Below are 19,000 nucleotides of genomic sequence, written 5' to 3'. Positions count from 1 at the left end.
AAATCCTTTAATAATAACATTCCCCTTCAGTCCATATGATGGAGTACCTGCTTATCCTTGTACTCTCCTCACTAGAGCGTAGATTAATACTGATGAACAGGTTGGTAGACACCATGTAGGCTGTGTGCGCTCCAGTTTCCGGATCATGGATGGCACCAAAGGCTAGCCTTGGCTTTCCAACCAGCTTCATGTTATCTGGATCTATTGGGTGCTTTATGTTGAAATGAATTTAGCTGTTGTCACAAAACATTGACAAATGCTGAGAGAAACAAAGGAGGATAAAAAGCAATATGTGTGAAAGAGGTTGGTTTTAATAGAATGGTATGTGGCATATCAGCTTGGTTATGCTGTGATTGACATCCAATAAAAGACAACCTCACTGCTCACAACTACTCGGAAAAGAGCATACACTGGGTTTAGCAGTCCAAAAACACTAAACACAAAAAAGCAGCTACACACTGTCAAGTAGTGCAATATGTCACCAATTAGTGAGCATTTTTCTTTTAAAGTCAAGACAATATGACTGAGTTTAAGGCCAACTCCAGACGGTTGGGATCAGGGAGGGTCTCACTGATATCTGCACTTCATTTATAGGATGTGAACAACCCAAAGAACAATTAGAGACGCTCTGCTTTGTCCAAGTCAAATGAGATGACTGGTGCACCTTGTCTTAGAATATCATTACTTCCGCAGCATGTAATTATGGATAAGCTTCAGTAGCAAACAGATGTCACTACCTTTAGAGCGTCAATTTAAATGGGTTAGCTGTCGTACCAGTCCAGGAAGAGAAGAGAGAATGAGCACATAACCAGGAAGAAGAGGATCCACACTCGAAAGCCGGCGTTGTTTTTGATAGCCTTGAGGCAACAATAGCAATAAAATTTACTGGTTAGACATTTTAAAAGACACAAAACATGGGAATCATATGGTATATGTCATGTATGGGAGAAAAAAAATGTTTGCAAACCTCTTCCGAATATTAGAACAATATAATAACTACAAAAACAAACTGAGTAGATAGTACAGAGAATAACACGGCATTTTTTTGTTACCTCTCGTATATCCTCATTGCCTTCTTTTACGTTCTCTGTTGCACCGACGACTAGCTGGTGAATACTGTCAATTTCTGTTTCCTGTCAGGGTAAGAGAGATGACAGATATCTTATACCAGCTGTTTTAATGAGCTGTCTGATGTACAACAATCTACCTGGTGAACTATGGATTCTGAACCAGAGGAAACATTAAGAAACTCAACATACTTGTTGAAGGACCCTCTCAGCAAAGATCTCCTGCAGTCGAGAGATCTCTACAACCTTCCCCTCAATTTGTCTGAGGAACATGGAAAGCAATTAAGTGATACAGTATTGAGCCTCAGGCATAGTTGGAATGCGGATAATTGTGCAGCAGTAGTCTCACCTAACTTCATCCACTAGGCTGTTCATCTCTTTGACCAACCGCTGGTTCTCCTGCTCAAACTAGAGTGAGAGAAATAATATTGGAACTTAAAACATTAACCTTACTACATACGTAGATATTTGACATTCATGACTTGAAATAAAGACTGCTAGTGGTACATTTTAGTCCATGGTATTAAATATTTTATGATGAAAATAAATCTACCGTACATTTTTACGGAGTTTTTATTTGAGTGGTGCATGTACTATTTCAACCACTCATGGCTGTTCCAAGATCACGATCTGTTCGAAAGAGCTGTTGAATTTATCCTGATGCAATATAGGATTGAGCTACAAGCTGTGAGGTGGGGCGTTCTGAAAGTTTTGTTAGGCCTTCATTAGCTGATCCCCCAGATTTGCATCCAATAGAGCCACAATAGCAGAAAAGCATTATGGGCCAGATCTAATAACATTTTGCGCCAGCGCAAACACTCTTCCGGTTGTTGAAAATCGACGGTTTGAGATTTACTATGAGGAATCAACTGGTATTTTGTGCAAATGAGAGGTGGGAATGGGTTTGTCAGAACTTTTTTTGCGCCTCAGCTTCACTTCATATGCATTTATAGGAGTTACCCTTTTCAAAGCATAAAGCATTGGGAGGAGATTTATTTATGGAAATAAACCACAAATGAGATTTATCAAGGCTGTTAGTAAATAAGAACATGGCGCTACTTAATGCCTCTTCAAAAACACGTCTTAACTCTGTGCAGCTGACATGGCTGTGATCAGTGTGACTGAGGAGACACTGCAGGATACAGAGTGTCAGAAAGGAAAGAGTTTATTTACAATGTCATAAGAAAACATCTTTTGGACTTATTGCGTGCCATGTCTCATTATTCTTGATTTGCTGGAGGAAATCAAAGATGATCTAGAGCCACAAACCAGAGCTAGTCGTGCAATCCCAGCGGTAACAGAACGCCTTGCCACATTTAATTTAATTGCCTCCAGTTCTTTCCAGCGAACGATGGCGTCTTGGGAGTATTATAATTTTTTTTCATTTTTCGAACAAAAATTGAACTGAAAAAGAAAATGAGCTCAAAATCCCAATTCTTCATTTATTTGAGAAGCAAGTAATTGAGATTTTTAAATATTGGCTCCATCCATCTATTATCTGAACCACTAATCCTGCTCTCAGGGTTGCAGGGATGCTGGAGCCTATCCCAGCAGTCATTGGGCGACAGGCAGGGAGACACCCTGGACAGGCCGCCGGGCCATCACACACTCACTCACTCACACTCACTCACTCACACGCATTCATACCTAGGGACAATTTAGTATGGCTGATTTACCTGACCTACATGTCTTTGGACTGTGGGAGGAAACCAGTGTTATAATTTTCTATTATCAATTTGAAAACAAGAATGTTGAACTGATAAGCGTTAAATGGACCATTGAGAAAAATGGAGAAAAGGCATAACTGTACATCCCATATAGGACAGCCTGGATACCAAGCTATTGTACATATCAAGATATAATAATGTGAATCATAACTATGTATTCATGATGCAGAATGAATTCTTAAGTCCCATACCATCTGGATCTCCTCAGGAGAGAGCTCATCATCTACTCTGCCCTCCTCCCAGGGGTTGAGGCTATTGTCCAGGACCTCTGACACACTCCTCTCTACAAAAAGGGGAAATACGGGTCTTAAAAGTCATAAGATTTACACTGAGGGTGCCTACATGCACAGGATTTATTTCCTTACTCATTCCATCATTCACTTGGGTCACCTGAATCATGAAACCTTTTCAGAATAAAATATGGGGAAAAAAAGTTTAAATTTTAGTGCTGCTGTCAAATTATGGAACAAATTCAACATTGGAAAAGTATGCAAATTAATTCTAATTGTATGTACTTTACACTCGACTCAATTTGACTAAATGAAAAAAAGAAAGGACACTGAAGATCACAGAGCACTTGCACATCTTGGCACTATCTGAAAATAGGTGTTCTTTCTATGCTGTGGCTCTGTGGACAAGCTAACCTACCGGTGCCCTCCTCCTTAGTGGCCTTTTCCTCCGTGGGCTCTACCACCTGGGAATTCTTCTCGACCTTACTGTGGTGCTCAGGTTCCAGCCTCGACCTGAAACGGCAAAACTGGTCAGCTCAGCAGACCATGTGTTTGGGACTTTAAAAGCTATATGAAGGAAATAATACCTGCTGTGACTGTGCATGAATATTGGACAGTGTAGATACTCACAGTCTCTTCTTGTCCACCACTCTCTTGACTCTTATCGCCCTCTGTTCAGAGTAGAGCTTACATACACCTTGAAAATAAACAGGAGGTAAACTTCGTTTTATCATGTACACAATTTCTGAAAATGTTATTTGAGTGAATTAGGCATCAATAAAAATAATATGTACACATTGCACATGTGTAGGTCATTGAGGAACCTATTCCACTACCTTGTTTGGGTCATGTTCACCTATTCCTAACCAGAGACAACCATGGACCATCATAATTATCTATAGAGGACTCCAGGTTCTTTCCTAAACTCTGACTGGGGACATGAACTCACCCCTCAGATACATCTCAATAAGATCCAGAACTGCTCCCATATGTTCCTTTATCTGGGCTGATGTCACTTGTTTCTCAGCTAGGGAATAACACAACACCGTATTCAATTTATTAATGTATACACTCTACATAAAAAAGATCCCAAGAATGTTTGTGGACCTGTGAAAAGGAGTCCACATTCTGCATTTCCAGTCAAGGTCGCACACACACACACACACACACACACACACACACACACACACACACACAAAAAGACAAAAACACCCACCTTCAGTACGAAGCTGTTTTATAGCTTCAGAACAGGTTCTCATGAATATTTGAGCATCCTGATCAATCTGGTCTCGTTCACTGTCCGTCATACGGGTAATCTCTGATGAGACCAGACTGAAAACATGAACATTAACAGTGTTTCAAATGCTTCATGCATCTGCAGTTAAAAGAATGAAGAATCTTGATTTATGTATTATGGTCACACAGTTATCAGTCATGGCAAATGTTAGACTAATGACACTGCAACTCTGTCAATTTTGTGTGTTAATGTCGCCCTCTACTGGATGTATAAGATATCTGCTTACACTAAAACCTACATTACACAAATGTGGTACAAAAGTATTTTCAGGCCTCAACCAAAACATTTTTAGAAAGCAACATCAAACTCATCCAAAGAAAATAATGAAATTTTACCATATTCACCATCCTTTATTGGTAGAATTATGTTTTTCAATGGCTAGCAGACTAATCTATGGTCAAACCAAACTTGCACATACGTATCCAACATGAAGACTAGCTGGATTGAAACAAGGTCACAAACATCATAATTACATCGTCACAGAACCGCAATCTTTTAGAAAATGTGACGTAGGTGTTCCTTTTCCTTTGGCCATTGACTTCCTTCGAAAGATGACCGGAATAACCTTGCCTATTCCATGACCACTCTGAGCTGGATGTAACTGAACACTCTTTTTATTCTTTGAGACAATGTGGAGGTGAGAGAAAATTGGCAAGAAATTAGGGGACCGGGGGGGGGGGGTTTAAGGGATGGGCTGGGAGAATGCACAGGGTTTAAACACAAACTATTAGGGGCACTTTCATGACTTTTCCCCCACTAATCTACCCTACCCACCCACATTAGTGTTTACCTAATGTTCTTTGTTGAGGCTTTATCAACACACTTAAGAAAAATGGGCTACACCCACATACACACAACCTAGAAAAAGAAAGCGAGGCCTTGAAGAGAGGAAGGTCAGGATTAGTCCCAGGGCGTGATTTGCTCTTCACTTGGTTGCAGCTCAATTATTCCAGACAATTAGACTGGAGCCTGCTGCTAAAGACCACCCTCCTAGCTGTCGACCTTGTGCCGACAGCTAGTCCCTGCATTGCTGACACAAGTACACACATATACACTCAAGAGTAGGTCCAGATAAACCTAAATGAATCTGAAACATCCCTTTTAGTTACGTTTTGACTGCACCGTCAAAATCAGTGCTGATACTCGACCTCTTGAATTGTGTCAGAATCCAAGCCAATCATCAGAAGTCAATGCCACCTTTTCCAGCATTCTTGTAGACTTTCACTGTTGTGTCCATGTTGACAGAATGTCATGTAGTCCAATAACCCTGAGAGCAAACCACAGTTGTCATTGAAAAAAAAATATGGGAATGACTTACCCTCCAGCATTCAAGTAGTCTTTCCTGTGCTTTTGTAAAAAGTCTTTCAATTTGGTGATATTCGTGATCTGTCAAGATAAAGAGAAGTAGTATTAGGCTGTATAACGGTTTTCTTTCATGTCTACTGAGTCTATGGCATGCGCTTTTTGAAACACCATGCCTCCTTTCAAGCACTGGTAGTTTGCCAGGTTAATGTGGCTTATAAGGGATTCAGGGAGAGCACCAGAAGCATTTTATCCTGTTTATTTACACCTATATATATGGAGATGGAGTAAAAGTATGATTTTTGTATTCATTAACTGTGACACACGATTCTGTTTATCAATCCCTGTGTATTCTCAATGTTTACCTTTGACAATTCATTCACCCTTGGACATATCCAAATCAAACAGGCAATTTCCTTGTCAAACAGCTCTCGTAAATAAAACCTGCTCAATACGGTTCTGACAGAGCGATTTCTAATAAGCCTGAAATTCATGACCTGTTACTATTTATTACCGCGAAAATGTCCAAGTTTGTGTGCGCACAGAAACCAGCGGAAATGCTGTTCAATCCAATATTTGCTCCAGTAATTTGGTCAAACATTGAAAAAGACCAAATTGCTTCCCTGTCTACAGAGTTTTGCTGGTAGGTTGGGAGTGTATGCGAATACACACACAGCGGGCTCTGTTGGATCCACAAGGAGACAGAGCCCAGACAAGCAAAGGATTGAAAAATGACACAATGTGTTTAACTGTGACAGAGACGTCTGTGCGTGGGAGATTATTTTGATAGCATAGCAAACCTGTCTTCGACCTTCAGTCTTTTTGGTCTAATAACCCCCAATTATCAAATGGCCTCAGTTGTAAGGCGTAACTGGGCCCCAGTGCTCAAGTAATGTCTCCAAAAATTCCACCTGAGACTGGCAGCAACCTAAAAAAAAAAGGTTTTATTCTGGATGGCGTTTGAAAGGTGACATGTTTTTCACTGCCAGACTAAGGTGTCAAGATAAACAGGGCTGGGCAATTTGCTAGAAATCCACATTACCTCTCCTTGCTTGTAAAATAGTCTGGTGATATATGGCACCGCTTTGGAGCGTAAGCCAGTCCAGCGAAGGGCTGTTGAGGCAAGTCGGCGCTTGTAATAATACAATTATTAGAGGTCAAGAGTTAATTGTTGTTCTGAGCACTTGAGCTTGTTGAGGGGTCAGGAGAGAAGAGGATCTTTCTTGTGGTCGGGAGGTGCTAAGAAAAGGTTGTAAGAAAAGGTGTTGCGTCCCACAGCATTAGGGACAAAACTTCTCAAAAGACCTCTTGTGTGTCCCTATTAGAAGGCCTTTTTAGAGGGATTTTTCCTGCCTATAGCAATTAAACTTCCAATAGATGACAGCTGTCTGCAGTGGTGAGCCTATGGAATTTTGTTTTTGCAAGTAAAACGTTACCGTTAAGCTTAAGAAATGGTTAATCGAAATAATTTGGCTCAATTTCCAGCTTTCAAATGACTTGTAAGGCCATCAAAACATAAAGCGGGCAAAAGTGACATCAGCACTGCATTTTGCTTACAAATACAATGTGGCTATGAATTTTTTCATATTTAAGATTGTCATGTGCAAGGTAAGGCTTCAACTCCACATCATCAAGTCAAACCTATCTTAGTGGCTATCTAACTTCTTATATTAGATGAGAGCCCACGTGGAACAAAGCTTACGGAGTTTGTTTAATAATATCATATTAGAGAGAATTATAATTTCCTCTAATATGATATTAGACAGAAGATCCTCACATAAGGCCTCTTCAGGTGTGCAATTAAACAGAAATTATGTAAAATAACTTTTTTTATACATACCATGACTAAATCCTCTTATACAACACTCACTTGCTAGACTTTTTCTATATTTGGACTAATCCAGCACCACAGTGGTGTAATATGTGTTTTTAACCAGCAGGTAGTGCTAAGCATATAGTGTTGGAGGGTGCTGATTCATAGGGTGAATGAGCGGAGAGAGGGCAAAAAGAGACGTCAAGAGTGCTGCTCTGGCGGTGGAGCTGTCTCCTGTGTGTATACACTGGAGCTCAGATTCCCAGCACAACCTCCAGGGTTTGCAGGGGGTCAGTGGGATCAATTGCTCTTGTAACTTAAGACTCTAAAGAGCGAGTAATTCCTCAACAATGAGGAAGAGGGTGGCCTTGTACTTGCAGCTCACTCTGTGTGTGTGTGTGTGGGGGGGGCATGTGTGTGTAAATGTACGTGCGAATGTGTACATGTCTGTGAGGGGGAGCATTCAGTGAAGGCAGCAGGAGACAGTCTGCCGGGCTACATCTAATCTCATCATCATCAAGGACCCCACTTTACCTCCTCACTTTCTCCTTCCCCCCTGCTTCCCTCTAGCCCCGGCTGAGCCCAAACAAACCATCAGGGGGATTATTTTGAAGAAGAAAAGAGAAAAGGCTTAGCTAGCAGATTTCCAAAAAGCTTGGATGGGTTTTTGTTTTGCTAAATCCAGGTAACTGACCGAATTTGATAATGACTGCAACGCTACGGTTCGGGTCTTTGTGCGCCCTGACCAGAGGCTATCTATACTCAAGCCATGGTAATCCCTTATGAGGTCCCACTACAGAAAGGATGTTTTAGAGTGGAAGACCTCGCTGCATGTTGATTTTATTATCGTGTTTATGTCTGTCTCTTTACTGGTTTCAGTTTTGTCTTTTTATGTGCTTGCGGAATTATGATGCTCTGGTCAGTCAGCATAATAAACACATGACAACATCTTGGGTACGGCCTTGTAGTGGGCCTAGTTCTGTGTCATGTCTGCGATCTATTTTGATATACATCGAAGATGTATTACAGTGTTTTGATCGTAATTCGACAATTTATTAGGTATGCAAAAAAGGGAACTAACAGTTGCCATGTTTTTTGCTTGCTGGTTTTTTCTTTAAGCAAGTAACCACATATCTAAAATCTCCTTACATGTATTACTGAATTCCTGTACCTTTATGAATGGTGAAAAAAATTTTTTTTGTTGCAGATTTGAGGTTGTTTTTTTTCCTCACAAAGGCAATCGTTGGTTGGGGGAATAACAGTTCTTGTTCTTTTCGTGATTCATATGAAATATCAAGTCAAGTTTGTTAGTGTAATTTTTCCCTCTGACTGAAGAAAGCTACATCATTTTATCAGTTTAAAACAAGCAGTCATATGTAATGTGCATGACTGGAATACAAAAGCAGAGAAAACTTGACCTTTATCGAGTGAACTCATTGATGTTAACAATACTGTAAAACTCAAATTATTGTAATTAGGAGAAACAAGCCTTGAGAAGGCTATAACTCCTGCATAAAATAATTCATGACCTCAATTTGGCCTTGAAGCTTATCATTTCCTCTTCCCCGCCCCTTAAAAACAATGCTAAAACAATACATTTCAGTTAAAGCGAGACTTAACTAGGCATTGGAGTGTTAAATGTTCATCATTTAACACTCCAATGATTGGTTTAGTTTCAAGTCAACTAACAACAAATAACCATTTACAATTTATACCTTATCCAACTAACATTTCTTGTTAATCTAGGGCAACATAACCGCAAGAATGTCTTTAGAGCCGTCCCGTTTTCCATCAGATTTGCATTTAACTTTTAGTTTCCAAACGCGATTTGGCGTTCGTACTTCTTGAACGCTTGTCAGTCAAACTGAAAGTGCATCTGTTTACACTGCATTGGTAGGATTTCAATGATTGCAAATATACAGCCGACCAAGTTAATTATTCTACAATGATTAACGTATGGCTAACTTGGCAATTTTTTTTTTTTTTAAGAACAGTTGTGCTTGCAGGTCCTACAGTTGTCAATGCATGTGTTGGCTTGAATGAAGCCTAGGCTGTGTCTAATAGGTTAAGCCTTATTCACCCTGGTCAATGGGTTTGGTCTCCAGTATATCTGGTGTCTATTTTATGACTCAGAGTTTGACATTCATTCACAAATCAGTGTTTTACCCCTAACTGTGATTTTATTTTCACTTTTTTATGAAACATGCAAAATTGTATTTTAATCAAGGAGTGAATCAGGAGTGAAAAATCCAAAAATCCAACCCAGTGTGCTCAGTAGTGTGACATTGGTTGTCTTAAAATTAAAATTAAACTCGCCAGGTTTTCATGGAACAATGCAGAGATTACACCAACTGGAAAAGACACCATTTAGCAGCCGATTCAACAATGGATAATCCCTGCAAATTACTGCCTGATGGCGATGGTATAGTTTCAGTATAGCCTTGGCCTGGATGGTTGTGCTTGTACAGGCCAACATGAGGATTGCTTCTATATCCTTTTACTTTGCCTGGTTGTAGTTTGTGATTTGATGTGAAGACAGATGAACCAAGAAAAATTATTAGAGTGTTGGATGACCAGTCTATTACCAACTTGGTGATTATGGTCTGGAAATTGTTTTTTTTCACAGTTGCATACAGATCACAAGAGTTGTTGTCAATATCTTCCCAGCTGTGTGTATTGCAAGAATCAGTCCTGTTGCTTTTGAAATGAAGATCTATTGTTTGGTTTGCTCCTGCCAAATGCGGATTGGTATTTGGTCATGAATAGCTTGAATCATTTTTATAGTAGGTTTAAGTAATCAAATACCTGTAATTTATTTATCACTGCAGTTATTCATAATTATATTTATATATTACACACATAGAAAGATGCGGACATAACATACACAATGGCACAACACAGAACAAAACAAAACAAAAAGCCAGAAGTTTTAACATGTTTGTTCTTTTGTTTATTTCCCTTATTTGTTTCCAGATTTCTTCTGCTATTCCTGTGCAATTTGGTTTGGTCTGCAAGTGCAACACTGCCCTCTAGGGCACACACAAGGGGCTTTGTGAAAATATGCAGGCAAACACCTACGTGCACGCACCGGTGTCAGTGCATCGCACAAGCTCGCAAACGGGCAGAGATTTAAGCATGAATCTAGCTTTATAGAAGACGCCACCCCCCAGAACACCACATAGGCCTACATTAAGTGCTGGCTGATGGCCACACTTTTCAGGGTTTCAAAGAAAACACTGTGAGAAGGAGCCAATTTAGGAATACCACTGCTGAAGGCACAGTGGGGAGCCAAGCGCTATTTTCTACACACAATTTAACAATTTTGGGTCGACCTCCACTATTTAAACATGAGAAGGGCAGCATGCTGTGGGGAGAGAGGAGGTGAGCGGTGAAATAGAGATCACAGTGCCCCAAACCGACCCCTATGAGGTAAAAGATTCCCTGACCAAACCCCACCCTGCACACACTGGCCCTCTTATTATTCAATCAAGCCTTTTATGTATTACTTTTAAAGATGTTACATTTACTTGTTCACTGGACTAAACTTTAAATGGAAAAAGCCCGACATGATCACTTCATATTTTAAGACTTTGATGTTTCTTTTTTTATATATATATATATCTAGTTTGGAGCTTCAGTGGGAACTTAAGAGTTATGCATGTCTTGAAGGGCACCCACATCTGTTGTGCATTAGGCACCAGCCGTCAACATTGTTACTGGGGACCTAATTTAATATTTTCTCTGTTTTGATCTTCCACCTTTAATCACTGGCTCTTGGGAGGATCGGCTTTCCCCAAGAAATTGTTCGAGAGCCGAAAGAAAATGTTATTGCAGCATGTTTATGGAATCATACATGTGAAGAGAGGGCTTGCACAAAAAAACGTTGCATATCTCAAGTTGTGCAGACACAAGAATGGATGGTTGTGGGGGGAGAGAGGTGGTTGTAAACCACAACATAACTGTAAGCAGTCAGGACATTCCAAACTCACAATTTCAATTTCTCCAAACGCTGGTTCACAGAGATGGTTAGAGATGATATCTCTAGTGCAGGGCAGACAGCGGTAGGGGGGGAGGGGAGTAGCGGGCAGGCACCACAGGATAAGCTGGAGTTTCTTTGAATCAGCATCACCGCTTTTATTAAACCACTACTTCTAATATTAATAAAACGGGGTGCAAAGAATGCAACAAAAGCCTGGTTGTCCAGAGCTGGTCCGACTCCACCCGTGACTGCCACAGACATCAGGTAACTCTGTAAAGTCCTGACTGTCCTGACACAGAGCAGTTCTCCCAATATTTCCTTGACGATACTTATGTTTGGCAAATGATCTCTATGCGCAGCAGTAGTACTGCATGCCATGCGTTTATGCCTTTAAGTTGCCTATGGTCACTCGGCTAAATTTCCAGGCTGTGATAATGGGCACTTGCTCCTTATTTCCCGGAGAAAAAATGTACCTTACCAAAGTTAGCTTGCTTTTACTTTTTTAACCCCTTATTAAAAAAAAACTAAAAAAAACCAACACTGACAATTTCCATATAAGTCACTTGAGCAAATCAATTAACAACACTGATATTCAAGTTAATACATTAGTGGGCTATGAGAACATATGAGAATGACCTCACATGATTTTTCACAGACTCATCTAAACTTGCGTGGGATGGCATCATCTTAGCCAACGATGATAAATTCAAGAATTGCGAAAGCAATTTTTTACACGATGAAGACTTCTGCCCCTGCCTGCACCTGTAGATGTGCAGCACACGGTATGATCTGTAGAGGGATTGTCTGACAAGCTTCAACAATCAACTTCCATGAGAAAGCACGGCATTCTTTCTCATGGTTCTCCTGTTAACATATAAAGCCTCGAATGGATTGGCGCCTTCCTATTTATCCGATCTTATCAGATCATATACCCCAGCAAGCACTCCACGTTGTCTGGATGTGGGCTATTTGGTTATCCCCCTGAATTATCAAGAAATTGGTTTGGGGCAGGGCATTCTTCTACCGTGCTCCTTACCTTTGGAATACCCTTCCTGTTTGTATTAGAGAAGCAGGCTCTATTAATGTTTTTAAATTGAGAGTGAAAACTAACTAATCTCATTACGACAGTTTATCTTAGCCCCACTGACAGTCCAACAACATCTAGGACTTGTTCAGACTCGGGAACCCAACAATGAGGGCATCGTTCACATCCACATGTGGTTACACCAGCAACTTTAATCATAATTTTAATTGTTATCATCATATTTTTACTATTTTATTTGGGTATCTTAACATATGTATCCTTTTAACCCTGCTGTTCAATGTGTGGTGTGTTGAGAGGCTTGTTGCCTACACCTCAAATAAATTTCACTTTGACTCATTACAAAATTCTGTATTACGTTGCAAAGGATATGAGCCTCAATTAGTATATCTGTAAAACTGAATTACTAAAGTTGTTTCTTAAAAATGAATATAATCTATAGAATGTTTGAAACTGAGGTTCTGAACTCTCAAGGATATGTTAGCATTAGCCTATATCTTGACAGATACTTTGAGGAGCGATTCACGAGATACGGAGATTTTGGGTAATGTAAAGATGGGTTGATTCAAGCCTTTCTAGACATACTGTTAAATAATACAGGCTATACTCATTCACCACACCTGCTTTATCCAACTTCAAGGTCATGGGGGGCTAGATGCTTTCTTAGTAGCCTACGCTTGGGCAGCAAGTGGGGAGAAATCCTGGACAGGCTGCCCCTCCATCAAGGCAAACCCTCTCACACAGTTCATGCTTGTGGAAACTTTAGTCTTCAGTTCATTTAACATGTATGTTTCATGGCTGTAGCAAGAAAAAAAAAAGAAAAAGAAGAGTAACTGGAGGAAACCAAAGTGAAAATTGGGAGACTGTGCAAACTCCAGATAAAAAGGCCTGTGCAAACTCCAGATAAAAGACCTGGAGTCAAACCCAGGAACTTCTTGCTGTAAAGTGTATGGCAACAGTGCTAAACACTAAGCCACTATGGCACCCATAATATTGATTTAATAATATCAATGTATTAACAAGGCCTCTATAGCATACTGCGCTTAACGGATTTAACAAACACTAAACAGTGCCAAGAGTCAGGTACAATTATTTCTCAGGCAAACAAGTCTGCAGATACTACATAAAACCACAATAATTCTATAACGACCATACTACCATGGCATGAAAGTACGTTGAATTAATTTACATTTTGACTGTTGCTGCATAACTAAAGTAAATCAGGTTGACATATGTTTGGCATTGCTTTTTATTAAAGAGTAATTGCCCTCTGTGCACCTAATAACCGATTGAACTGAAATCTTTCAGCACACTTTTGCCTGGTGCATTGCTCCCTTTTCCCAGTAAAACGTGTTTGAGAAGTTAATATAACATTTTTAATAGGGATCTGGGGGTTGGAATTAAATGAGAATATGGTAACAAGCTCAACCCTCAAACACTAGCTCCACAAGTGACCTCAGCTCTTCATAACCTGTTACTCTGAGATTCGGTCATCTGACTTTACCACAGAAGGGTATTATGGATGAATCAAAAGGCTAATTTTTTCTTTTTTACCAGTTTTCAATCAGCAGCTTTGAAGGCGCATTCATGAACCCCGAGGGTCCCTGCAGTCCCGTTGGTGGGGGAAAATGTTTAACCGTGTCCTGACAAATGGAGCTACCGCTCAGAATGACCTACCAACATAATGTGCACATGTGCAGAGCGTTTCAGAGGTAAAAAAAATATTCAAGAGGACACACCCATAATTTTAAACTACCCGGGATTTTCAGGTTGGAGAGAGCAGTCTTCTACGGGTAAATTAAATGAAATTAGTTTAGATTAAAATGTCATGCTAAAGTTACATTTTCTTATCTAGTTTAGCTAGTATCTAGCACTCTATGGATATGTGAAAGTGGCACAGTTCAGATATAGTTAATATGCTCAACAAATACATTGCTGGGAATGGCATTTCAGCCAAAATCACGAGCTAATCTACTAAGTACAGAGACATTAGAAAAAACATTACGGAGTTAATTAGTGGTGAGGCGAGTCATTGATAATGTGCATGAGCTGATGTACAGATGACTTGTTTGATATACAAGGGGTTTTTTCTGGGCTGAACAAAGCAAAATTATTGTGTGCGTGTGTGTGTGTGTGTATATATATATATATATATATATATATATATACATACATACATACACACACACATATATATATATATATACACACACACACACACACACATATATATACACTACCGTTCAAAAGTTTGGGATCACCCAAACAATTTTGTGTTTTCCATGAAAAGTCACACTTATTCACCACCATATGTTGTGAAATGAATAGAAAATAGAGTCAAGACATTGACAAGGTTAGAAATAATGATTTGTATTTGAAATAAGATTTTTTTTACATCAAACTTTGCTTTCGTCAAAGAATCCTCCATTTGCAGCAATTACAGCATTGCAGACCTTTGGCATTCTAGCTGTTAATTTGTTGAGGTAATCTGGAGAAATTGCACCCCACGCTTCCAGAAGCAGCTCCCACAAGTTGGATTGGTTGGATGGGCACTTCTTTGAGCAGATTGAGTTTCTGGAGCATCACATTTGTGGGGTCAATTAAACGCTCAAAATGGCCAGAAAAAGAGAACTTTCATCTGAAACTCGACAGTCTATTCTTGTTCTTAGAAATGAAGGCTATTCCATGCGAGAAATTGCTAAGAAATTGAAGATTTCCTACACCGGTGTGTACTACTCCCTTCAGAGGACAGCACAAACAGGCTCTAACAGGTACTATTTAATGAAGATGCCAGTTGGGGACCTGTGAGGCGTCTGTTTCTCAAACTAGAGACTCTAATGTACTTATCTTCTTGCTCAGTTGTGCAACGCGGCCTCCCACTTCTTTTTCTACTCTGGTTAGAGCCTGTTTGTGCTGTCCTCTGAAGGGAGTAGTACACACCGGTGTAGGAAATCTTCAATTTCTTAGCAATTTCTCGCATGGAATAGCCTTCATTTCTAAGAACAAGAATAGACTGTCGAGTTTCAGATGAAAGTTCTCTTTTTCTGGCCATTTTGAGCGTTTAATTGACCCCACAAATGTGATGCTCCAGAAACTCAATCTGCTCAAAGAAGTGCCCATCCAACCAATCCAACTTGTGGGAGCTGCTTCTGGAAGCGTGGGGTGCAATTTCTCCAGATTACCTCAACAAATTAACAGCTAGAATGCCAAAGGTCTGCAATGCTGTAATTGCTGCAAATGGAGGATTCTTTGACGAAAGCAAAGTTTGATGTAAAAAAAATCTTATTTCAAATACAAATCATTATTTCTAACCTTGTCAATGTCTTGACTCTATTTTCTATTCATTTCACAACATATGGTGGTGAATAAATGTGACTTTTCATGGAAAACACAAAATTGTTTGGGTGATCCCAAACTTTTGAACGGTAGTGTATATATATATATATATATATATATATATATATATATATATATATATATATATATATATATATAAAATCTCCCCCTCATCCTTTTTCGGGTGGTGTGTGTCTTCCTCAAGCTCGGGCCCTCTATCAGAGGCCTGGGAGTTTGAGGGTTCCGCGCAGTATCTTAGCTGTTCCTAGGACCGCACTCTTCTGGACACAGACCTCAGATGTTGTTCCTGGAATCTGCTGGAACCACTCTCCCAGTTTGGGGGTCACAGCCCCTAGTGCTCCTATTACCACTGGGACTACTGTGGATTTCACCACAGTAGTCCCAGTGGACCACAGTGTGTGTGTGTGAGATGTGTGTATGTATATATATATATACACACACACACACACACACACACACACACACACACACACACACACACACACACACATACACACATATGTATGCAGGCTACTTTATGTTTATCTAACAGGCAAATCAATACTTTGTTCATGTAGAAGGCTTACAAGCATGGCAAAAAAAAGTAATATGATAGTGCACTGTCTATGGAGATACAGGGGCTAATATTGAATTATAAATGATGATTATAGTTGGATCAAGTTCATGGAAGTGATGCCCCCCCAAAAACAATCAAATGTCTGTCTGCTTGATCTTTTCTGGCATTGACCCGGTTCCATTCACTGAACATGTGTGAGAGACAGAGAGAGAGAATGCATCCAAGATCTGAATTGTATCAACTGCCATGTTAACCCTCAGTTAGAACTTGCTGATTTGGTAGCTAAATTTAGTGTGCCTATCCGTCTGCATGTATGTCTGTATAATTTATCTGATATCACTACTCCATTTTTTTAACCATACTTATATTCCATTACAGGAGAACATGGAGGAGAGATATGACCAAGTAAGAAAAGTTCTTGCTTTTGGTCAATATCCAGAGGGATACACCAAAACAGAGAGGCAGATGTTACGGCAATATGCAGCCAAGTTCATAATTTCTGGTCAGAAATAAAATTGTGGAAAATGTTGGAAATACATTTGAATACATAAAAACAAGCCCTAACATAGCTTTATTTTTTTCTTGATGCAGATGGGGAACTTTATATGGATGGAGGAAGGCTGTGAGGACAAAGGCAGAGGGAAAAACCAAGTTTTGTGAATTCCATAGCAGCCCTATTGGAGGCCACAGTGGGATTTTTAAAACAAGAAAATGCTATGTCCAGCTGATTCCACTGGCCAGGAACCTCTACCAACATTGAGAAATGGGCCAGTAATCAAAGTCTTCCTGTCCTGATTAGCTGTTCATCTAGTAGTTTTAATAATCAAATGTAACTATTACTACCTCAGTTTTCTTACTCTCGCTCCATATCCATTTACTTTTTTCTTTTAAATTTGTTCGCTCTTCTTACTGGTTACCCTCAACAAACCCACTAATTTTTTATTTTATTTTTGTGTCCATTTTTCAAGGTCAGTGAATGTGATCACTGCCAAAGGGTTGGAAAACCACTTGTGATTGATGCTAAACTGGAAAGTATTAAGGTAAATTAGCATTTTCGCTTATGAGTTACTGTAGAATTTTAAAACTCATAAATCAGGGTGTATAAACATTTTACCCACTGGAAAACTGGGCTAATATATAAGATATCTTATGTCTCCAAATTTTACTAAGTCACCATAAACAGGAGTTTATACTGCACATCCAATTCGGTTTTTGTTAGCTTAACCACATTTATAGAGGCAGGTAGTCCATTCTGATAGATATTTCCTACCTGACAGAATGAGCGACTCTACTTATAACTACATTTATAGAGGTAGTAGTCCACTCTGATATTTCCTACCTGACAGAACGAGCTACCCTACTTTTAATCCCATTTATATGGGTTGTATGTCTGCTTCTCATACATATTTGACCTGAGTCAAAAAAAAAAAAGAAGAAAAAAGTTAAGACTAACAATATTTTTGCTAGGGTAGGTCATTACGAATGACAGGCTTAGTTTAACACTGGTCTGACAGGATGAGCTACTGGTAGCTGATGGGTGGGTAGCGCAAACTGTCAAGAACAAACCAAAGAAAAACAAATGTTTAATTAAACCCAATATTTCGGGACCTGGGATTTTGATTTTGAGTTCCACGATGGCGCCGTCTGCTGCGCTTTTCTGTAGCACATGCGGTCGAAATACTGGATTTAAACGTTTGTGTCACCATCCCTAAACGTTTTAACCCAACGGCTGAGCTGCAGAGTCATTGGGGACCACTAGAATGTCTTCAAATATGCTATTGAAAATAGGTAAAAAATTAGCATTTTTATTTATTTCTAATAGCCGCCTATGGTAAATTATGTGGCTGATCGTTAAGAGTGACAGGTTACAGTGAGCAGATGACACACATGGAGCTAAAACACGGCAAAATAGAAGGGGACTACCCGGTACTCGTTACGTCCTCCTATCTAAGACTTGACATTGCTTCTGAAACACGTGTTTCGAACGATTCACAATAAAACACGTGTTTTGCTTACGGTAAATGTAAGATAATCTCAAAACTGAAGAGAAAAAAACTGCTCGTAGTTAAGTTTGCGTTTGCTTTGCAGTCACTGCCACGCTACAGAAGTTAGCCCAGTTGGCTAACTGGAGATGTACTTACCACCTCTTTGGCTTTCGGAGAGAATCCATTCTTGGGTCTGCTCCTTTTCAGAATGTCGTCTTTGGAAGATTCAAAGCCGACTCCTATGGCCTTGTTTCGGGTTTTTACAGTTTTGACACTAGCCTTGAATAGTAACGTTATATCAACAGCCATTTCCGTGCAGCTAACGCTTCGCCGCTCTTGCCCACTGTAAACAAACTGACACGTCATCATACGGACGTCATCATTTTGCGACGAACTGAATTTTCCCTGAGAGGACAGGACGCTTTATCTTAAGGTTTTTTTTTTATTAACAATATTTGTTTTATTAGAGGGTTTAATATGCCGGTCAGTATTAATTTTCTACATGCACTTGGCTTGTTTTGTCATTCGAGTGTACTCCGATTCCTTTTTAAATTGTCGCGAACACCTTGTCTTCATGCTTAATATTATCTTATTTTTAGGGGAAATCTTAGATATTTGAAAAGCTCTTAAGGATATCTTAAATCC

The 19,000-nt window shown here is 39.6% G+C and overlaps 1 protein-coding gene across 1 annotated transcript; it reads right to left on the bottom strand.

Moving 5' to 3' along the window:
* Positions 1-290: 290 nt before the first annotated feature.
* Positions 291-18,705, bottom strand: stx18 (syntaxin 18). Its single transcript, XM_056273332.1, has 11 exons — positions 18,512-18,705; positions 5,640-5,707; positions 4,241-4,356; positions 3,974-4,051; positions 3,655-3,721; positions 3,443-3,537; positions 2,986-3,077; positions 1,417-1,475; positions 1,260-1,329; positions 1,053-1,133; positions 291-857 (listed from the first exon to the last, which is right to left on the bottom strand). The coding sequence occupies exons 1-11, from the start codon at positions 18,662-18,664 to the stop codon at positions 762-764; spliced, it is 975 nt and encodes a 324-aa protein (XP_056129307.1). The 5' UTR covers positions 18,665-18,705; the 3' UTR covers positions 291-761.
* Between the last annotated feature and the right edge of the window lie 295 nt (positions 18,706-19,000).

The sequence above is a fragment of the Lampris incognitus genome, chromosome 2, assembly GCF_029633865.1.
Source record: "Lampris incognitus isolate fLamInc1 chromosome 2, fLamInc1.hap2, whole genome shotgun sequence".
NCBI lineage: Eukaryota > Metazoa > Chordata > Actinopteri > Lampriformes > Lampridae > Lampris > Lampris incognitus.
This window is presented reverse-complemented; position numbering and strand designations above follow the sequence as displayed.